The following is a 23,420-nucleotide window of genomic DNA, read 5'->3' on the forward strand; positions in this document are numbered from 1 at the left end:
ATCACAATGCCCAATCTCAAACGTCATAAGGGGACGGCTTGTTGTCGTCGTTTAAAATTTGGGCCTTCATTCCATGGAGGCCCAATATGAAAAGGTGCCGAATCGGGTTGGCCCGATCCGCTAACTTCGAATTTATAAAGCTAGTCTAGACGAGGTGAATATCATTTCTTTGCAGGCAAGCCAGTGGAGAGAGATTTCTGTCTCTCTCTCTCTCTCTCTCGCTCTCTTCGCTAAATCCCTCTTCGGAGTGGCCAAATCATGGGTCAGGGAACGCCCGGCGGCCTGAACCGGCAAGGCCTGGGGGGCGACCGGAAGAACGAGGGGGATAAGAAGGACAAGAAGTTCGAGCCGGCGGCGCCGCCCGCTCGCGTCGGCCGGAAGCAGCGCAAGCAGAAGGGGCCAGAGGCGGCCGCCCGCCTCCCGACGGTGACGCCACTGACGAAGTGCAAGCTCCGACTGCTGAAGCTGGAGCGGATCAAGGATTATCTGCTCATGGAGGAAGAGTTCGTGGCCAACCAGGAGAGGTTGAAGCCCCAAGAGGAGAAGACCGAGGAGGATCGCTCCAAGGTCGACGATCTGAGGGGCTCGCCCATGAGCGTCGGCAATCTGGAGGAGCTAATCGACGAGAATCACGCCATCGTTTCGTCGTCGGTGGGGCCGGAGTACTATGTGGGGATTTTGTCGTTCGTCGATAAGGATCAACTCGAGCCTGGATGTGCCATCTTGATGCACAATAAGGTATGTACTTCTCTGATTGTTTATTCTCGGGATTGATGGGGATGCTAAGGCTTTTAATTATCAACCTAGTGTGAGAGGTTTTTCCTTCTTTTACTATAATGAATTGTGTTAGCGTTAGTTATTGTTATCTATTCAAACAATTCTTTTCTTACCAATATTTGTTCGTTTGCTTCCCATTTTCTAACGTGACCAAAAAAAAAAAAAAAAAGGAGTAAATTTAGATTCAGTTAATTTGTTCCTTCTAGATGGGGAAGTAACCATTGGTCTATCAAGCTATGTTAGGATTGCGCTTTTTGTATTTCACAAAAAATGGGTTGGGTTTGCCTGAAAAATTGGAAAGTTTTTAATCTCCTAAACTACTGCTGCTACTACTATACTAAACGGGACAAGCAAAGCCCTTTCTTTGAGCAATTAGCCATTAGCAATACTTCCACCATCACCCCCAGTGGAACAGCTGTATTGGTTCAATCAAGGAACAAATAATTCTTTTTAGGTTCAATGCTTAAGGTTCTGGTCTCTTGTAGCTCGTTGCTACACAATCACTCAAGCGATGAGTGTTCACGTTTGTGAAATTACTGCAGTTATCAATGTAGAGTACAACAACAATGACAATCACAACCAGTGATTCCACTAAGTGGGGTTGGCTACATAGATTATATAATGTGTCTAAGAGAGTGTGTTTTCTTTTTCCTTTTTAATGAATTACTCCTCCCATGAGTCTAAAGATGGTGTTTACCCTGAGCTCTTTCTTTTGCCCTAACCTTAAACCCAAAATTTTAGAAAAGAAAACTTATTCTTTCCTTTTTACTCCTAATTGTTTCTTTTGAAGGATGCCTATGAAAAGTAATGGCTTAAAATTAATCTTATTCGTGGGCAGATGGGTTTCCCTTAGAAGGCCATATGGTGTTCAAGAATGCCTTCAAGTTGAACTGCATTACATTGTCATGACCCCAATGATAGTTTAGTAAATATAATAGTAGGAGTTGGCATGCAATATACAATAATTGTAATTTCTTTCCTCTTTTTTTTTTGTTATAAGGCTTTGTCCTATTCTATAGGCAGTTAGGCTAGTTGTTATATTGCACATGAGAGCATGTGGGAGGCTATTAGGCTCTATATAAGCCACAACTGAGGTTGGAAGGAGTATGCCTAAATTGATTGAATGAATATTCTCATTTTTCTCTCTAGAATTCTCTCTTAATCTCCATCCAATTTTCCTCTCTTTCTCTCGTTTCCCCCTAAATCTTATTCTCTATACTGTTCTCCCTTAATTCCCTCCTTGAATTCTTTCCAATTCCTCTTTTAACCTAGGGTTCGTGACAATTGGTATCAGAACAGTTAATCATTGGCTATGGGTTTGATTCCAGTTGAAGGTCGGTGAATTCAATAGAGCAGGCGAATCATAGGAAGCTACATCATAGGAGCCAATGATTGCAATAGAACTGACAATCAGTGGTCGCGATCATATCTGGAGCTTGCTGATCTATAGGATGGGCAGTGATTTCATTGATCGGTTGGGAATTTTGGACCGCTGATGCAACAGAAGTTATCAAGGTAGCTAGGTTGTAATCGAGAGAACAAAACAATTCTCGATTTGAAATTGAGAGGCGAAGCACAGTAGGTGATCAATTCGACTTGGAATCAAAGACGTAGAGGAAGTGTGGTGGGATTCCAATGATCGTTAACCATCGATGATAGTTGTGTCTTGGCAAATTCAATCAGGTGAGCTTCGTTGTGATTTCGAGAAGAGTACAACGAAGCTGGTGGACTATTGGACGGTGACTGGAGTGGGTGATGTGGTTTGGTAGACGACTGGAGTGGGTGACCAGAGGTTGACGCTAGGAGGTTGTGATCGGTGTAGGAGTTCCAAGCGATTGCGGTTGTGCAGCTGGTTTCTGGCAATCATGGTTTGGTTGGGCAAGACAGTGTTATTAAAGGCCCAAGGCGCACTAAGGCGCAAAGAGTCTTGGAGCCTGAGGCGCAAGGCGAGGCGCGCGCTTGGCAGGTGCAAGGCGCATGCTGACTAAGAAGAAAGAAAAATATACTTCTTAATTGAATAATAAGTCATAAAATAGATCCTAATCATATATCAACATTTATGTTATCAAAAAATTCAAGAATTCAACATATATTAAATAAATCACAACATAAACATACTTCAAGAAGAAGCAGCAGCAGGCATCAACAAATAAAAATTAAAAAAAAAAAGAACTGAAGATGTTATATCTAAGGTTGCTGGAACTAATTTCTTGGATAGAAATTCTACCACACTTACTCTCACTCACTCACAAATTTGATCTAAGGAACAGATTTAATAGAATCAACAGAAAATAAAATAGAAAACAGAATTAAACCAAACAAGAAACACAAACCACACATTCACAAGAACATCAAGATTATCCTGGTTCATGCCATGTGAATGGCACTACATCCAGCCTTTAAGATCCTCCCGAAAGCAGTCTTTATTTCCAGAAATCGATCAGTACAGTAGCGGCCCTTCTCTCCCTTCTATTCCCAAGCGCCCCAATTGTTTTCCCCTAAGATTACAAAGCTAACAACCCTAGCCTTTCTCTCAGAAACAATCAGCACTCGTTACAAATAGAAAAAATGAGAACTCTCTGTCCATTTGCTACCCCTTGCCCTTTATTTATAATAGGAGGCAGAACCTCAATGAAGACTTTCAAATATTTACAGTTTACACCCCCAACTTATCACTAATTACAGTTTGGGTTACAACTTCTATTTAATACCTCATTGGCCCTCAAAAAACATTGTCATAACTGATCTTATTTAATCTATACTCTAGACAACATTTTAACAGAAGAAGAAGAAGAAGAACAAGAGGAAAAGAAGAAGAAGAAGTAGCAGCAGCGTAAGAAAGAAGAAGAAGAAGCAGAGGAAAAGAAGAAGAAGAAGAAGAAGAAGAAAAAGAAGCAGGCTAGCAGTAGCAGCAGCGTAGTGAGAAGAAGAAGAAGAAGAAGAAGAAGTAGTTTAGCAGCAGCGGAAGAAGAAGAAGAAGAAGAAGTTTAGCAACAGCAGAAGAAGAAGAAGAATGTTTAAAAAATAAAACATGCTGAAAAATCAGCTGCGCCTGATGGATGTGTGCCTGAAGGGCCTAGGCACGCCTGGCTGGATCTCGCCTCGCCTGGGCATGGCAAGGCGAGATGGCTGCGCCTTGAGGGGCCTTGTGCCTAGGCGCACGCCTAGGCGTGCCTTTAACAACACTGGGGCAAGGAAGTGGGTGTTGCGGCTGAGTTAGTTGCAGTAGGTTTCTGGCGATTGTGTAGCAGGTTCCTCACGGTAATGCAGTGGGTGTCGTGGCCGTTGTCAAATTATGGTTAGTGATTGGGCAAAACTAGGGGAAGGATGCGTCACTGGCTGGGTTGTCATTAGCAAGAGGTTGGCGGCTGGTAGTGATCGTGACTGGAGCAGACAGACAGTGAAGCTTCCGACTGGTGCATTGCAGGTGCTGTGACTAACTTACCATAAGCTGAAGCGGATTCGAGGCCAGACGATTGTGAACTAGAAGGCGCAACAGTGAAGCTAATTTATAAGTTGCTAACTGCTATGAGGCTATTGATTACCCAACGGATCTAAGTGACCTCGGTGAATTGATTATTCCAGAGATTGGTGGATTCGATGGAATTCGAAATTCTAGCAAGTGACCCTCGACTGCTAATTTCAAAGGATGTACAGAGCTCTTGTTTATTGGCCTTCGACTTGTCTTGCTCGTGAGATTTTTGCCATGATGGACAGTGCACACATGAGACCATGGGAGCCTCAATTGCAGCACAAGATTTCAGCCATGACGAGCAGTGCACGTATGAGACCAATGGAGTCTCAATTGTAGCAGAAGGATGCCACATTTCCAATGGGCTATCCTGCTCGTGAGACTAGGGGAAGCAGTGCGCACACGATACGATTGGAACCTCAATTGCAGGAAAAGAATGCTATGTTTTCATTCAACAGAAATCATGAGGAGTTTGGGCCGAATCAGGAGGCACGGGAACAGTTATTAGATCTTTGGGTTAGCAAAACGTGCGAGGAATCTGGTTGTATGATATGAGAGCAACTGTAAGAGTTTGCAAGGATACTGACCCAGAAGTATCACTACAGCTTTCTTGCTGAATTATTTGAGAAATCAAGAAGAAACGTTTTAGATGACCAACCAGGAAGTTCTCACTAGAAGATGATTGATTCAAACAAGCAATCATCAGGATTGAATTATTGTAACAGAGGATTCTTGGAGAAGGAAGCTATGGAGAGCGAGCTTCTGAAATATTTTGGTGAGCAAAAACAAGGTGTTGCTAAAGTAGAGGAGAAAAATGTTGAGAGTGAGCTTCGGGAATATTCTGAGGAACAGAAAGAAGATGTGGCTATGTTGGGTTTTTGCATGGATGATTTTGTCTAGAAGATGAAGAAGACATTAGAACTCGTTAGAAGAATGAGTGCGACTGGAATTTTTTAAGTTAGAGAGTAGTTAACTTAGATGTTTATTATAAGGGATATTTTAGTCTCTGTGTAGGCTAAATAATAGGCCTTGTAATTAACGCCACCTATGGTCTATAAATAGGAGGTGAGGGCTAGGTAGTCGGACATAACAAACTTCATTCATTTCTGTCTCTGAATACAAGTGAGATTGCCGAGAGGAGAGAAAAGGCTTTGAGAGAAAGTTAGTCTTTGTAATCTCTTGTGTGAGAGTAGTGAACTTGTGTGATATAGAGTTGATAGTTCTTGTAATCTATTTTCATCGGTTTCTAGTGGAATTGCTCTTGGGATTTGCGGTTGGATGTAGGATTGATCCTTGATCAATTTGAACTAGGATAAACCTTGCACCTACTGATTTGGTTTGGTTGTATCTTTTATGTTCTTTCTTTGTTTAACTTTGTTCTTGCATTTCTAGTTTATATTTTCTGTTGTGGGTGATGTAGAGATTATCTCTCGCAAAACAACCACAAGATTTGATCATTAGGGCAAAGAAATAGCAAAACAGTAAGTACAACTTAAAAGTACACAAGCTGAAAATTTAAAACAGCAAACTCCCTTTCGATGCTTAGCAATGGAGAAGAAGGAGGTGGATTTGCAAGGCTCAGCTTTGATCGGTCGTTCACCCACAAAAGGTAACCAAGAATCGGTTCCAAGCACAGCCCAAGAACCGCATTCAATTGACTCCCAAAATAGCTTCAATTACAAAACCCACAACCGAGAATAGCACACCCACACAAGGACGAAGTAAACCCCACCAAGGAGAACACTCTTTCTCACTCTCAGCTCTCTCTTCTCGCATTCACCCTGATTCGGCCCCCCTATTTCCCCGATTTATCGATCAAAATAACCTCCCAAGAACCAAATAGATATCTCCAAGGATGAGGATAACCATTGGGTTATCCGATAGGTTGAGATAAGATAAGGGAAGAGAACCATACCTGCGTTGGAATTGGCTGAAGAAGAAACAAACCTGCTTTGGAATCGGCTGAAGAACAGAAATGGAGAAGCTAGGTCAAACTAAGGATATATATATATATATATGTGGGCCTTGGACAAATGGGCTTGGTCCTTGGTTTAAGCAGCTGGGCCAAGCCCAGCTTTCCTCAAACACAAAGTAAATGTGCTTGGGCCATCTTCTTGTTGGGCCACCTATTTGTGGTATTGGACCTCTCAACAAAACTATCAATCTTGGGTCGAGGCCTATGATAGATAACTTTCCCGACCAAACACATCATCGCCTTGGACTTGTTGGGTATCACACCTCAACAGGTGATTTTCAGGTGAGGAATGTTGAGAGATTTGGCAAACTAGAAGTATTGAATTGAGTTTCTAAGAACTCCTAATCCTAACAAACTATATTATCGACAGGGGCATATGGGTTGTTTGTTGTGGAACCTCCATGTGAGGACATTAAGGGTCTAGCTTTCTTGGTATTTGAGTAGTCGGAATTGACAATTTTGAGTGGTCACATTGAAAGGAAGACGATTAATGGGCTACATTCACATCTTCGAGTAGAAATTAAGTCAGCTAATGATCTATCCAAGATTGAATCCATCTTTCCTTTGTTTTTTTCAAATTTCGTTCAAGTGAAGGACTTGCTTAGGGACAAGCACTTTCTGCAGCTTCGGTCTGCTAGTCCATCAAGCACTCACAAATTTGAACCTGAAGTCATTGAGATTGATTAGGTTGCTTCTATTGAAGTTCTAAGCCAAATTATGCTAGGGATGGATCTTGGAAACCTATGAACAAAGAAGAAAAGGCCTAGGAGGAGAAAGAAGGAAAGAGGAATGAAACAAATAGAGAAGGCTAGAATTTGGTGAAGAGCCATGGCTACTTGTTGCAAGTTCTTGGGGACAAGAACTCTCTTAAGGAGGGGGTAATTGTCATGACCCCAAGGATAGTTTAGTAAATATAATATTAGGAGTTGGCATGCAATATACAATAATTGTAATTTCTTTTCTTTTTTCTGTTATAGGGCTTTGTCCTATTCTATAGGCAGTTAGACTAGTTGTTATATTGTACATGAGAGTATGTGGGAGGTTGTTAGGCTCTATATAAGCCACAACCGAGGTTGGAAGGAGTATGCCTAAATTGATTGAATGAATATTCTCATTTTTCTTTCTAGAATTCTCTCTCAATCTCCCTCCAATTTCCCTCTCTTTCTCTTGTTTCCCCCTAAATCTTCTTCTCTATATTGTTCTCCCTTAATTCCTTCCAATTCCTCTTTTAACCTATCACAAACCCTAGGTTCGTGACACACACGACTCCATTCTCACTATTGATTATGTGAGAAATTGGAAACACATGTCACAACCCTAGGGTTTACTAGGGTTTGAATAGGAAATTGAAGAAGAAATAACAAAATTGGAGGGAGAAAACAGAACAGGAAGAAGAAGAAATGGAGAAGGAAAGGAAAGGTTTTAGACGTACCTAGGGAGAGAGAAGAGTGGGGAGGAAAATAAAATGTTTCATTCAATCCATTGATAGCCCTTATTCTTTAACCTACAGCCTATTTATAGGCTGTTTACAACCATTCAAGTATTAACCAACTAATCAACTAACACACTAACCCACTCAAGTGACTACAACTAACAACTCCAATACAATTACAACTACTGCTCTTGGGTAATGACAATTGCTCCCTTCTTGAGAGAGCTCTTGTCCCCAAGAACTTGAAGTTGTTGACCCTGTCCTTCATCCAATTCTAGCCTTCACAATCTGATTTTGTCTTCACCTTTTCTTATTCTTTTCTCTTACTCACTTTGGCCTCTCTTTCTTTCTCCTTCTTGGCTTTATCTGATGAATGAAAGTGAAAAGATCTCTTTCTTCAACAAGTATTTAAAGCTTTCTTGAAGTACCTCCTTTATTTTCCTTTGCTAAAATCAACCCCAACTCCTCTGCATCTTTAGCGGCTAAGAAATATCCAACAATACCATCAGTTGTGATTTCCTTGGTAGTGCCTAAAAGACCAACAAAATCTTTTGCCGCACATTGACATTTTTTAACTGCTTGTTTCTCCTCCTCTTTGACTCTATCCTGTAGATTTTCAAAAATTAGTTTTTTATTGTCATCAGGTATTGGAGGAGTGCCCCTTTTTTTCTAGAGAAATAGACTTGAAGTCTTTAAAATCCAGAGTTGGTGTGATCATATCCTTTCTCGAGTTCACAACATCTTCTATTTCCTCATCTTTCATAGAGATCTCCTCAATAAGATTATCTTTTATTTCCTGAATTTCCTGATCCATTGCGGGAAATTCATCAACTTCTTGCTGTAAACTGGGGGTAACTGCAGAAATACCTTTGTTCTACTGGCTGCCCTTAAGATAACTTTTAGGTGGCAGCCCATGCTTTTTGCCAATAGCTTCCAATGCCAATTCTTACAGCCTCGCCTTCTTTGCCGCTTGTTCCACCGTAGTAGGATAAAACATTTTCACCATAAGCCTTAGCATATCATTAAGACCATTAGTGAATCTTGATACAAAATAAGACTCATTTAAGGTTGGATGGGAATGGACTGCCCGTGCTTTTAGTTTCTTAAACTTGACCAAATACTCCATAACTGAGTCCTCGTGTTTTTGCTTGTTGAACTCCTCATTGTAACTCTCGTCTCCAACCTGATCGTTCTTGGTAAACTTAATAAAAATTTATCAAACTTACTTGATAAACCTTTCAATTTGTTGTCAATACTATTCCCAAGTATTTGCAATTCCTGTATCTACCTTCTCAGTTCAAATCCTTGCAAATTCACCTCTGAAACAACAATTTGTCAATCGCCTTGAGCAGTTTCCAAGAATCGTACAACTGAGACCAATTGAAATCATTGGAACTCTTGAATGTGCCAAAATCGCCTGAAATCACTGCTCCGTTATGATCTACCTTGATGAAGTCGGATTGGAATTATCGCATGAATTCACATCACCTATTAGAATTTGCCTTAAAAAATCCACCCCCATATGCTACGAGCTTTGTTGGAATCAGATACTGAGATTGCTGAACTCTCAGCTGAGAAGCATCGCTCTTGAACTTCAATCAAGGCTGATTCTTGAACTTACACCCAAACCTATTCTCGGCTTCAATCAAGAGCGATTCTTGAACTTGCGCCTAGACCTAGTCCTTGCTTCGCCTTCAAGAGATAGACAAGAATTGCTCGAAATTCGCCTTTGATCACCACCGTTGTCCTTGCTTCGAAATCGCGCCTTAAGATCGCTAGCTTTGCTGACCTTCTCGTGTCTACTTCTTACGACTCGGTCCTTCCGACACTGCTTGCTTTGTCTTAGATCAAACAATCGCGTCTTCACGATTGCCCAGAATCGAATCACCCAATCACCGTCCAATGGCTGAAGGCCCCTAACTCTAATGAAATTAATTGTTTCGGAATCACCGAAACTTGCTGCTTCTTGAATTATCTCCTGTAACTCATTCAATTCCACCCCAAATTGAATCCGCTGAAATCTAGGTTCCTTACTGAATTTTGTTGTCAGAATCACTACTGGAATTAGTTGGATCCACAGCTAAGAACCATTTGCTTTGATACCAATTGTCACGACCCTAGGGTTTGAATAGGAAATTGAAGAAAGGACATAATTGGAAGGAGAAAACAGAACAAAAAGAAGGATAAATGGAAAAGGAAAGGAAAGGTTGTAGACATACAGAGGGAGATAGAAGAGTGGGAGGGAAAACAAAATGTTTCATTCAATCCATTGAAACCCCTTATTCTCTAATCTATCGCATATTTATAGGCTGTTTACAACCATTCAATTATTAACCAACTAATCAACTAACACCATAGTTGTTAAAGGGGCGCCTAGGCGTAAGGCGTCTTAAGGCGCCAGTTCAGTGCCTCACCTGGGCTGATGAGGTGAGGCGAGGCGATTTCAGCGAGACCCTTTCAGCGAGGTCCTCGCCTTGCACGGTGAGGCGCCGAGGCGAGAGGCGCACCTCATGAAACTTAGGTTTTAATAAAACCTGGGCAGCCCAATTCTTCCCCCTCTTCTCGATTCCAACATGTATACATTACAACATATTTACATTTCTTTAGTTTAAGTAAATGTCCACATTTTCTTTTATTTATATTTTACCTTCCATTTATTTTAATACATAAATGTAAATAAGAAAGTACCTCTCATTTGGATTCAATAAAAATATCTAAAAAATCAAAATTCATTACAATAAAAAAATAGAATTTTGGTTTTAGTACAAACTCGGGATTTAGCGATTTTACCACCCCCAAAATACATATCTACTATTTTTTGAAAATTTCATTAAAAATCATTTTAACAACAATGAATATTGGTTATTAAAATACCGGGATATAGTTTTTCAAAATGAAAATATTTTCTTATATGTTTCTTTATAATGCGCTAATCTTCTAGACTTAGAAAAATAACATTTTTCAAAATGAAAACATTTTCTTGATCGTGGACTTATAGTGTTTATATGTTTGTTTAGAACTTTGCATGATGATTGGTACTTGTTTGAGTTTGATACTTTAAGTTTGAGCTTTGATGATATTTAGAATTTGCATGATGAATGAATTAACTTTGATGTTGTTAGTTTAGAATTTGAAGATAATCAATCATTAATGATATGCATGTGTTATTATTAATAATTTGATAGTTTTTTTTATGATTTTACAAGATTTTGAGTTTTGTTTTTTCAAAGGTGTGCCTCGCTTCGCAAAGGCACGCCTCGGGCCTACGGCTCCAGGACCCTTTGCGCCTCACACATTTCAGAACTATGACTAACACACTAACCAACTCAAGTAACTACAAGTAACAATTCTAGTGCAATTACAACTATTGCCCTTGGGCAACACATTTTAGTATTTGGTGTTTTTATGGTTTACAAAATTGTTTAATGTGATTGTTAAATTGAAGATGAGCTAGGATATGCTTAGCCACCTTCACATAGATGTACATGCAATGTTCTAAAAATCGGCTTAGGCACTGCCGAGGTGTTAGGGCTACCCCTTGTCGCCACAAATATAGGCTAATTGGCCTTCCTAGGCACCGATCTAATTAATCGATCGTCAGCGGCACCTAGCTGCCTGCGTCGCCTAATTTTCAAAGGTTTTAAGTTCTGAGAAGTGAGAAGTGAGAACTAACCGATCGTGGAAGTCAAGTGCCTGTGTTGTGCCCCGATTTCTCTCTCGTTGCCGCCGCTAGTCGTCTCTCTTGGTCCTTGATTTCCTAATTTCCCTTGGCTGTCGTCACCAGTCGTCTCTCTTGCTGTTGGTTGTTCTTTTTCCGCCCTCTGGTACCGGTATGTATAGCCGTCATCCGTTTATGTATATATATATATTATATAATATTAGTTTATATATTTATTATATATATCAACTTTGATTTATTTGAAAATAACATGAATTGCATAAAAAACTTAAAAAAAAAAAAAAGTAGTCCACCTAGGCATCCTAGGCGCTAGGCCCCAGTCTGGCGCTTGACTAGCGCCTAGCATGTTTTAGAACACTATGTACATGAGAAGAAAACAAATAGATTTACTTGTGAGGCAAGTGAATGAAATGAAAGAAGTACATAGTATGGGTTGTTTGGTTTGCGGGATAGGATAGGATAAATTGGCAGATAAAAATTATCTCATGTTTGGTTTGTTTTTATGCATGTGGGATAATAAATGGGATGGGAATTTGAATCCCGCGGATGAGGGATAACTTAATCCCTGGTGGGGGGTGGGGGTTAGGATTTATTGTCCTAGTGGGTAGGATAGATGGGCAAAATGACTGGTTTGCCCCCTAAGTATAAAAGCTGATTGGCGCATGAACTGGAGCTTTGTAACAGGGGTATTTTGGTCATTTTTGCATTATCATGTGTCTATCCTTGCATTAACTAAACAAGAGATAGGATTAAATACAGGATATCCTTTAGCATAGTTCTACTAACCAAACACTTGGAAGTCCAGGACTAAAAATCTGAAGGATAACCAAACGATAGCTTGTCTGCTAACAAACGAACCCTAAAAGGGTTAAAGGAAGGATAAGAAAGGGGGAAAAATATAACTCCTACATATGACATGGGATATAATGATCTTAAAAAAGATATGACTATGGATATAAATCATTATAGAGATACAATTTACATAGCCAACTTACCATAGTGAGATTAATGCTTGTAATGTTATTGTTGTTAGTGGTGGTGTGTTTTTGTGTGTAGCAGGTTGAGAATTCATGAACCATATTCTTTTACATTGGACTATGGTGTGACAATTGTGGTGTCTTATTTTTGAGGTGTTAGGGGTAATTTGGGTGATGCTTGCCACAATGTTAGATCTTTTGACTCTAGGATAGTGGGGTACAAGGAGGCACACTAGAAGGATTTGGAACACCACTCATCTGGGTGTGATGTTGTGGTATTTGGAGAGAAAGGATTATGAGAACTTTTGAAGACGTGGAAAGCCTTTTGCACTTTTTTCAGGGAACATTCCTTGTTTCTCTCTCTTTTGGGGTCAAAAGATGGTCATTCTTTTAGTCATCTATCTTTTACCTTGTTTTTAGATGAGTTGATCTTGTAGATAAATGTCCTTTCAAGTTCTTTTGTACAGGGTTTGATCCTGTATTGGCATTTCTTTGTTTTTTTCTTTGCTTATCAACAAAAAAAATCTTATTAGGTAAATAAATAGTTGTATTTTCTGCAGAGAAATTTGAAGTAAGAGTCAGAGAACTGTATGTCAGAAATGTACCGAGGATAATTGATGCTGGTTTTTGGGACCGACCATCACATGCCACCTTTGCGAATGGACCTCGGGAATAGTACCTCAGACTTGGCGATGTCGGACCTCAGTGATAGAACTTGGAAGATAATGGAGTGACGGGGCTAGGGTCCCCCGGAGTGGACACCGACACTCAAATTAGTAGAGTAAATGTAGGTAGTAATAAATGTGAGAGCTATAGAGCTTGGTCATACCTGGTGAGGACTCTTGTTTTTTATAGGCGGACCCGTTATGGGGTACCCGAGATAAAACTTGTAATGAGCGGGCACAACTCCTAAGGATCCCAGTTAAGTTGGAATGGGTTTTGTTGCTCGGCCCGGATTTTTCGGGTTCCGCTCTGGATTGTTGACTTGCCACGTGTCAGTCTCTCAACCAATCCATGTGGCAAGTGAGACTATTAGCGCGTAGGGGTATTTTGGTAATTTTAGGTGGTGCCACATCACTTGCCCCCCACTCCTTAAGCCGAGTTAAAAATCATGCTGGGTCGAGGAGTAGCTTAATTTCTGAGGTTATTTGACCGTAAATTCTTTCCAAGACGCACCAGAGTGTTTTTAAGCATGAGATTAATGCCTAACAACCTCATTTATTACCTTGAAATTATAAGGGGTCCTTGGTTGGAGGGAAACATTCGTTACTTTGAATATTTGGCTTGAGGGCTTGAGTCCCTCTATATAAGCCCTAAGCCCCCACCCCACACTCATCACTTCAAGACAAACTCCCAATTTTTTGAGGTTAGTCTTTCCCTCCTTTTGCTTTTCTTTTTGCCTTGCTTTTACTACTAGTCTATTCTTTTCCTCTTTGATTTTGCCTTTTTTTTTTTTTTTTTTAAACTTCATCTTCTCCCTCGGCCAGGTAGAGGCTTGCCTGGTCGAGGTCGGCCTGGCCAGGCAGCCTTGGCCATGGCCGAGGTCGGCTTTGGCTTGCCCCCACCAGATCTTGGCGGGGCCGAGCTTCCTCGGCCATGGCCGAGCCAGAGCTTGGCCTAGCTGAGGTTGGCCATGGTCTGGGAGCTCAGCCATGGCTGACCTCCCCTTAGGGAGCCCCTTTCCTACCTCTTTATTTTTTTGTTTTTTTTTATTTTTTATATTATATATATATATTTTGTAATATATATACATATATCTTTTGTTAATAATAACAAAATAAGCTTAAAAAATAAGCATTAACTTGACTAACCCGTTTCTTTGGGTTTTCTTTATCGCAGGTGTGGTTCGAGATTTTCCCAAGCTAAACTACGCCTGCTGAGCTCCCTTAGGCTTGAGCCCAGCTGCGATTTTCATTCCCTGACCTTTGTCTTCATTCTCCTGGTAAGTGATCTCTTCTCGGCTATTTCTATTCGTTTTTTTAGCATGTCTTCTTCCTCTGATTTAGAAGCCTCTAGTACTAGCTCTAGTAGTGAGGAATCGAACATCGAGTTATCCAGTCCCTCCCATGGCCCCCTTCGTAGGCTTGAAAAACTTTGTAGGTCCGAAAGAGTTTCACCTCATCTCTCTTCGGGGTCTCATGTGAGTAATGATCCTAACTTAGAAAACTTACCCGAGGATCTGACCATGGACCACTCCACCATAACTGAGAGAGAGTTGTTTCCCCTCCTCAGAAAATATCACCTCATCCATGATGAGTATTGGTACAGTGAACCCCGAGGTCTAAAAGCTCACCAGGCCCCTCATGGTTGTATCACTGCATACGAGCAAGCCCTCTCTGTCGGCCTTAGGCTTCCCTTTGCGACTCCTGTAGTTGAGGTGTTCTCTATCGTGGGGTTATGCCCCTCTCAGCTGACTCCCAATGGCTGGAGGTGTCTAGCTACCTTCATTCTTTGTTGTCTAGCTCGAGACATTGAGCCTACTGCCCAACTCTTTTTTAGGATGTTCAAGGTAATCCCCATTAGTAAAATCGAACCTCGATTCGCCTTCTCTCCCTTCAACCAGCGTCAGTTCATAGTCGATAACCCCACCTCGGTAAAACGATGGATGAGTAGATTTTTCTTTGCTGGCTTGAAAGACCGGGGGGGGTCAGTTTCGGGGTGCCAGTTGAGTGGGCTTTCCAACCCTCAAAGGTCTGTAGTTGCGAGATCATGCAGGGCGAGCTTCGTAATATTCAGATCTTGAGGGAGTTGAATCCTATCAGCGCTCGGGCCTTGATATGTGACCGTACCTTGTATCTGGGGGGTTTATCCACTTATACCTGTCTCGAGCCTGATGTCACTTTGGGTAGGCATTTTTCCACTATTTTCTTGCTTTTTTTTTTTTTGACTTCTTGTTTTTCTTGCCACTAATATATTGCCTGTGCATTTGCAACTGAGATGGTGAGTACGACTTTCATCTGGGGGAAGAACAAACGGAGACCCGCAGAGGATGAGGGCGCCCCTGCTCCATTGCATAGTTGAAGACGGCTAATCTAACCCTTGGTTCTCCCTAAGTCGACAAACAGGAAGGGACGGTCTGGGGTTTTGGACCCCTGGATTCTCGCCCCTCCTTTTTGGAAGAGGGTGATGTGCTATAATTTTTCCTTGGCCCATACGTCCGCAAACAAAAAATGAGGAGTTATAATGGAATGTCATTATATAAAAGCAAAATGGTCCAATACATGGTGATAAAAGAAGTACAAAAAATCCTAACTATGAAAAAAGGAAAAACTCAAGCATCAGGAGAAGCATCGTTATCGTCGGCCATCTCCGAGTCCTCCATCTCGGCTACAATTTCTTCAACAAACCAAACATTGGACATGTCCAAGACTGGATGAGTTTGTAACACCTCAGTCGCATGGGCTTGAAATTCCTTTGTCCAAGCTTTCTGTAAGTTTTGCTGGATGAACTCCTCCACCTCAGGAAGTTTGATGGGCTCGGCATACTTATACTTGTACTTACGAATGATTGAGTTTGCCTGGGATAACTTTGAGTCCGCTTGAGATAGCTTTGCCTCAAGCTCTTGAATACGTAGGTCCAAAGACTGTCGCTCGAAGGACAACTCATCCAGGTTCTTTCTCTGGCTCTCCAGTAATTCGTCTCTCTCATACAACTGTGTGTCTAGTTCCAAGGTCTTTTTGGAAGATTGGGAAAAACGTCCAGAAAAGTCTGAAACGAGCGTGACCACCTGTAATGAGCAAAACAAGTAAATGCAACATAGCTAAGTCTGAAATATGCTAATAAAGTAGAAGGGATTACCTGGGCCAAATACTTGCACAAGGCGGCTTTTATTGCCTCTAAGGACTGTTCAGCCAGCACTTGACGGTTGGCGGGGGTGGTGAATTGTGCGTCTTACTACCTGACTATTTCGACTAAGGTCGTTTTCCTTCACACCCCAGTCAGGAACATGGTCTGAATAGTGTGGGGGAGACTCGGGGGCTAGCATGAGTTGTCTCGGAGGTCGGGAAGTCCTCTTCCTCCTAGTGTGGCTAAGCTCCTCTTCTTCAGTCGGAGGGGGATCCAAGACAGCCTTTCCCCTCGTAGGAGTAGGGCCGCCCTCATCCTCTACAGGTCTCCGTTTGTTCTTCCCCTAGATGAAAGCCGTACTCACCATCTCAGCTGCAAACGCACAGGCAAGATATCAGTGGTAAGAAAAATAAGTAAAAAAAAAAGGTATGAAAATAGTGGAAAAATGACCACCCAAAGTGACATCAGGCTCGAGGCAAGTGGATAAACCCCCCAGGTACAAGGTACGGTCACATATCAAGGCCCGAGCGCTGATGGGCTTAAACTCCCTCAAGATCTGAATATTACGAAGCTCGCCATGCGTGATCTCGCGCTACAGACCTTTGAGAGCTGGAAAGCCCACTCAACTAGCACCCCGAAACTACCCCTCCCCCGTCTTTCAAGCCAGCAAAGAAAAATCTACTCCTCCATCGTTTTACCGAGGTGGAGTTATCGACTATGAACTGACGCTGGTTGAGGGGAGAGAAGGCGAATCGAGGTTCGATTTTACTAATGAGGATTACCTTGAACATCCTAAAAAAGAGTTGGGCAGTAATGTCTCGAGCTCGACAACAGAGAACGAAGGTAGCTAGGCACCTCCAGCTATTGGGAGTCAGCTGAGAGGGGCATAACCCCACGACAGAGAACACCTCAACTACAGGAGCCACAAGGGGAAGCCTAAGGCCTGCAGCAAGGGTTTGCTCGTATGCGATGATACAACCATGGGGGGCCTGGTGAGCTTTTAGACCTCGGGATTCACTGTACCAATACTCATCATGGATGAGTTGGTATTTTCTGAGGAGGGGAAACAACTTTCTCTCAGTTATGGTGGAGTGGTCCATGGTTAGATTCTTCGGTAAGTTTTCTAGGTTGAGATCACTACGACTCCGAAGATGGATGAGGTGAAACTCTTTTAGGCCTCCTAAGTTTTTCAGGCCTACGAAGGGGGCCATGGGAGGGACTGGATAACTCGATGTTCGATTCCTCACTATTAGAGCTAGTACTGGAGGCTTCTGAATCAGAGGAAGAAGACATGCTAAAAAACGAATAGAAATAGCCAAGAAGAGATTACTGACCAGGAGAATGAAGACAGCGGTTAGGGAAGGAAAACCACAGCTGGGCTCGAGCCTAAGGGAGTTCAGCAGGCGCGATTTAGCTTGGGAAAAAAGATAAACCAAAGAAACGGGTTAGTCAAGTTGAAGTTTATTTTGTTATTATTAATAAAAGATATATGTATATATATTACAAAAAATATATATATATAATATAAAAAATTAGACAAGCAGAAAAAGAAAAGCAAAGGAATGAGGGAAAAACTAACCTCAAAAAATTGGGAATTTGTCTTGAAGTGATGAGCGTGGGGTGGGGCCTTAGGGCTTATATAGAGGGATCCCAAGCTCTCAAGCCAAATATTCAAAATAACGAATGTTTCTCTCTAACAAATGTTTCCCTCCAACCAAGGACCCTTTATAATTTAAGGTAATAAATGATTGTTAGGCATTAATCTCGTGCTTAAAAATATTCTAGTGTTTTGGAGAGAATTTACGATCAAATAACCTCATAAATTAAGCTATTCCTCGACCCAGCACAGCATGATTTTTAGCTCGGCTCAAGAAGTGGGGGGCAAATGATGTGGCACCACCTAAAATTACTAGAATACCCCTACGCGCTAATAGTCTCACTTGCCACAAGGATCGTTTGAGAGACTAACACGTGGCAAGTCAACAATTCGAAGCGGAGCCCGAAAAACTCGGGCCGGGCCGCAAGACCCGTTCCAACTTGACCGGGATCCTCGGGAGTCATGCCCGCTCATCACGAGTTTTATCTCGGGTACCCCATAACGGGTCCGCTTATAAAAAACAAGAGTTCTCACCAGGTATGACCAAACTCTACAGCTCTCACATTTATTACTACTTGCATTTACTCTACTAATTTGAGCGTCGGAGTCCACCCCGGAGGACTCTAGCCCCGTCACTCCATTGTCTTACAGGTTCTATCACCGAGATCCGAGATCGCCAAGTCCGAAGTATTATTACCGAGGTCCATTCGCAAAGGTGACACGTAGTGGTCGGTCCCAAAAACCATCATCATTTGGCGCCCACCGTGGGGCCGACGTCCATATTCTCCGGCCTCTTCTTTCCCTACCTCGCGCTTCGGACTTCCACTCCTCACCTCGGACCTCGGTATGGTTTTTGGGACCGACCATCACGTGCCACCTCTGCGAATGGACCTCGGGAATAGTACCTCAGACTTGGCGATGTCGGACCTTGGTGATAGAACCTGCAAGATAATAGAGTGATGGGGCTAGGGTCCTCCGGGGTGGACTACGATGCTCAAATTAGTAAAGTAGTAATAAATGTGAGAGCTGTAGAGCTTGGTCATACCTGGTGAGGACTCTTGTTTTTTTATAGGCGGACCCGTTATGGGGTACCCGAGATAAAACTCGTGATGAGCGGGTACGACTCCCGAGGATTCCACTCAAGTTGGAACGGGTCTTGCGGCCCGGTCTGAATTTTTTGGGCTTCGCTTCGGATTGTTGACTTGCCACGTGTCAGTCTCTCAAGCGATCCATGTGGCAAGTGAGACTATTAGTGCATAGGGGTATTCTGGTAATTTTATGTGGTGCCACATCAATAATCTTAGCTCTATGTTTTTGCACGAGTAGTTCCACTTAACAAACCTCAAAATCCAGATGCAGAACTTGTATGTGTAAACAAATTTATTTTAAAAAAAAAATGAGAGAAATGTTCTCTTGTATCTAGATGCAACTTGGCAGAGTCAAACTTTGCTTTTAACAAGCTTGTTCTCAGCTCCGCGCATGATATTGTTAAGGATACAGTTTTTTGATGATTCTGGATTAATACTATTCCTACTGTATTCAATTAACCAATCATATAGGGTAAGAGTGTGTTTGATTGCATTACCTAGAATTTAATTCTAGGTAACGATTGTCTAAAAAACAAAAACCACCCCACCTCCTTGGAAAATGAATTATATGAAAAGAAATTTTAAATACTTGTACCATACACATATTTTTCATAGAAAAGTTAAAAGTGTTTGATTGTTTCCATAGAAAATATATGTAATAATTACATATTTTCTATAGTAAATGTGTGCAATCAAACACACTCTAAATGTTCTCTTCAGCTGAAAATCTTCAATATCTGCCATTTCATTTAGGAAACCTTATTTTCGAGAAAAGGATTGTGTTTTATCAGAAGTTGTGACGGAAGAAAGTCTAGGTTCTATTATTTAACCCTTCAATTCTCAGGTTCTCTCTGTTGTTGGCCTTCTCCAAGACGAAGTTGATCCAATGGTATCGGTGATGAAGGTTGAGAAGGCGCCTTTGGAGTCATATGCTGACATAGGTGGGTTGGATGCACAGATCCAGGAAATCAAAGAAGCAGTCGAACTCCCTCTGACACACCCTGAATTGTATGAAGACATTGGTATCAAACCTCCCAAGGGGGTCATACTATATGGAGAACCGGGAACAGGCAAGACCTTACTTGCAAAGGTGTGTTTGTTTTCATTTCCTTGCCAATTAATTTATCAATTTTCCTTCTCTGAATGTTATTTTGTCTTTATTTGAAAACCCTTGTGTTTGCCAAGTTATATGCATAAATAGATCTTTTGGGGTCATATTTTCTATCTTTGGGTAATTCAAGTGGTTGGAAGTTAGCTTTGTTGAATATTTCAATGTTTGAGTAATTATGGAGCAACTTATTAGCCTATATACTGAAGCATATTTAATTGAGGTTATTGGCTTAGTCTAAAACTGTGTTAGATGGTAAAGATTTTTAAAGACTTGAGCTAGGGGGAAGGGTTTTATGTAGGTGAAACATGGATTGCTTGACTTTGGGGTCTGTTTCAAGGCATTGTGGTTGTCATTGTCCTTCGGCCATGATATCTCAATATTGTAGAACAATGAACTGGCAGAAGATAATGTCATTTTACTCTGAGAGTCATGCTTTCCTGGTCTAAGCCTTTGCATATTACCAAATCTTTAACTGAATGGAGTTTAGACATGGCCCAAAAAGATTGATATGATGCAGCAAACATATCCTCGCTGGATGATAAAGCAAAGTACCATTGGCTTTAACTTAATTGTACATATATTATATGGGTGGTTCTGCCGTCTGAATTTGATGGTATGCTTCTTTTCTCTACAAATTATTAGTCATTCAGCTTGACATGTTCATGAGGTGTTCTTTTCTTACTTTTGATCTTGTTCTTCATCTGCCATTAACCCCAGGGTAGAATCAGGTTGTCTGGTGAAAATAACTGTTATCCTTTATTAACAATGCTATTCAAGCCCGAAGTACCTGAAAATTATATGAGAATCTTCTTGAAAATCTTTTAGACTACATATTTTACAGTATTCCTTACCTGACTTGCTTTGTCTTGAAACAATTCTTTTTGCAGGAAGAGCTGCAATTAATGGTTGTTGATACACATGCCTATAAACTTGTTTTTCCTTTTCCCCTTTCTGTTTGTTCTTCTGTTAATTGATTACCTTTTTCACGAAATTGCACTGAATTGCATGGAGATTGTGATTGGTGTTGTCTCTTGTTTGTGTTCAGAATCATTAGTTGCAGAATCTGATTCACTTATTTATTTGTTTACAGGCAGTTGCGAATTCTACCTCAGCAACTTTCTTGCGTGTTGTTGGAAGTGAGTTGATCCAGAAGTACCTGGGAGATGGCCCAAAGTTAGTGAGGGAACTCTTCCGGGTTGCTGATGATCTCTCGCCTTCAATTGTGTTCATTGATGAAATTGATGCAGTTGGTACAAAAAGGTGTGTCCGTGAACATCCATAGAGATAACCATAAACCGTGGGGTATTAGTTAATCATTTATTGCTTTCTACAGGTACGATGCTCACTCAGGCGGTGAACGTGAAATTCAGAGGACCATGTTGGAACTGCTGAACCAATTGGACGGGTTTGATTCAAGAGGAGATGTTAAGGTGATTCTTGCAACAAACAAAATTGAAAGCCTTGATCCTGCTCTGCTTCGACCTGGTCGAATAGATAGAAAGATAGAATTCCCACTTCCTGACATTAAAACAAGAAGGCGCATTTTCCAGGTATGGGCATATATCACATGATTTCAAGAATTACAAACATAAATATTACTTTAATGCTCTGTCACCGAACAAAGCTTCTCATAAACACAGATACACACATCGAGAATGACTTTGGCTGATGATGTCAACTTGGAAGAATTTGTTATGACCAAGGATGAATTTTCTGGAGCTGATATAAAGGCAATATGTACTGAAGCTGGTTTGCTTGCTTTAAGAGAGCGACGAATGAAGGTGAGGCAATCTATTTTCACTAATGTTTTGTGCGGAATGGCTTACTAGGGTAGCTTATGGTTTTTTTTTTTTTTTTTTGGCAAACTGTTGATTTTCAATTAAAAGAAAGGCAAAAGCAATAATTTACAAACTATAAAAACTGAACTTTAAAAAATCTAAAGTAAAAAAGCAAAAGCTGCTATGAATTTTGTATCTCTTCTTTGCCTTCAGATTTGAAAAATGCTTATTGGAAGGACTCTCTCATGCTAGTTTAGATTAAAATGATGAGTATTTTCGTATTTCTATTGGCATTTTATGTTGATAAAGTCAACTTTCAAAAGCCAACATCCTGGTCTCATTAGCTGTTAATCAATAGTGTATCAGTAACAAGGAATTAATTGATGGTAATGGGTGATCTTTGTTGATGATTATATATGATATATATAGCTTCCTTCTGACTATTCAATTTGTTTGCCCGTACGTACAACACAATCATACGAGTTTATGTAATCTGTTGAAATTATCAAGTGATTCTCTAATGGAATAATCATTCTACCTGCCTCAGGTTACTCATCCAGATTTCAAAAAGGCCAAAGATAAGGTCATGTTCAAGAAGAAAGAGGGCGTGCCAGAAGGCCTCTACATGTGAAAATGCTCTGTTTTTTCCTCCGGAAATTGTTACGTGTGTGAATGTTTCTCTAAATTTATGACTTATGGGGACAATTTCTTTTCTTTGGTAAGCATTTGCCATTTGGCTATGAATGATGAGGCCAGCAATCTCTCGTTAAATATTTTGAAATTAAAGGTAAGGTGTCGGGTCGGGATGTTGGCACACTGGCCATTTAAGTAAGATAACTTTGAGATAATGCCATTGTCAACTTCGGTCTTGCCATATAGTTGGCATCGCCTTTCAAAGTCTTAGTATCACTCGTTTTATCGTCCTATTTAGCATTAGTTGCCAACTTAACTGAGGAATGATAAACATTCTCCTTATTAAGAAATTAAGAATGCCAATTATATTTAAGCTAGAACTAGGATCTCAGGCTGAATGCAAATAATTTAATTCATCTATAAAATGACGTTTGTTTGTTTATTTAATTTTTTTTTATTTAACACACAAAATTAAAATAGAACTGAAATAAATTAAAGTTATTACACAAAACAAAAATTGAATAAAAAAAAAAAACTGAAACCATTTTTGTTTGGCTTAATATATCTTAAAGTTCCTCAACTATTATAAAATATAACATTAACTTCCTCATTTAAAAAATCTTAAGATTTGGTCTTTAAACAATTAAAAAGATATCTTTTTAGTATTTGTCGTCAATGTGAATAAATGGCTCTGTTATGTTTGTTCCAAACTCTTATATACACATGTATATATATATACACTTGACTCTATATATATACATATATATATATATATACACAAACACACAGAGGGCTGCGGCCATGGTAGCCATCGCTAGCCGCCATGGCCGCAGCCATCACCCATCCCCCTAACCATGGTCGTGCTTATCACCCACCCCCCAATATACATAAAACACACATACACATATGGTCACTATGAACACAATAGTCACCCACCTGCCATGGCAACCACGATGAACACGGCCATCGTTGCAAGAAAGAGAAAGAGCTGGCCGATGGTGGGTGATGGATTGTACAGTATATATATATAGAGAGAGAGAGATGGGGGTGAGTCTATATAGTATATATATATAGAGAGAGAGACAGACAGACTAATGCCCTATCTAAATCCCTAC

General features: G+C 40.8%; 1 protein-coding gene across 1 annotated transcript; it reads left to right on the forward strand.

Annotated features, from left to right (window-relative positions):
* The first annotated feature begins 171 nt into the window (after nucleotides 1–171).
* LOC127797180 (26S proteasome regulatory subunit 4 homolog A) lies at nucleotides 172–22,443 on the forward strand. The gene is made up of 6 exons (XM_052329802.1): nucleotides 172–738; nucleotides 19,628–19,873; nucleotides 20,985–21,154; nucleotides 21,228–21,444; nucleotides 21,535–21,675; nucleotides 22,220–22,443. The coding sequence occupies exons 1-6, from the start codon at nucleotides 259–261 to the stop codon at nucleotides 22,301–22,303; spliced, it is 1,338 nt and encodes a 445-aa protein (XP_052185762.1). The 5' UTR covers nucleotides 172–258; the 3' UTR covers nucleotides 22,304–22,443.
* The last annotated feature ends 977 nt before the right edge of the window (nucleotides 22,444–23,420 follow it).

The sequence above is a fragment of the Diospyros lotus genome, chromosome 3 (assembly GCF_014633365.1).
Source record: "Diospyros lotus cultivar Yz01 chromosome 3, ASM1463336v1, whole genome shotgun sequence".
In the NCBI taxonomy this organism is placed as follows: Eukaryota; Viridiplantae; Streptophyta; class Magnoliopsida; order Ericales; family Ebenaceae; genus Diospyros; species Diospyros lotus.

Coding starts and splice junctions, on each gene's coding strand:
- LOC127797180 (XM_052329802.1), top strand. CDS start 259: ATGGGTCAGGGAACGCCCGGCGGCCTGAACCGGCAAGGCCTGGGGGGC. Junction 21,445..21,534: donor CAAGAAGGCGCATTTTCCAG/GTATGGGCATAT, acceptor TCATAAACACAG/ATACACACATCGAGAATGAC. Junction 21,676..22,219: donor TAAGAGAGCGACGAATGAAG/GTGAGGCAATCT, acceptor TACCTGCCTCAG/GTTACTCATCCAGATTTCAA.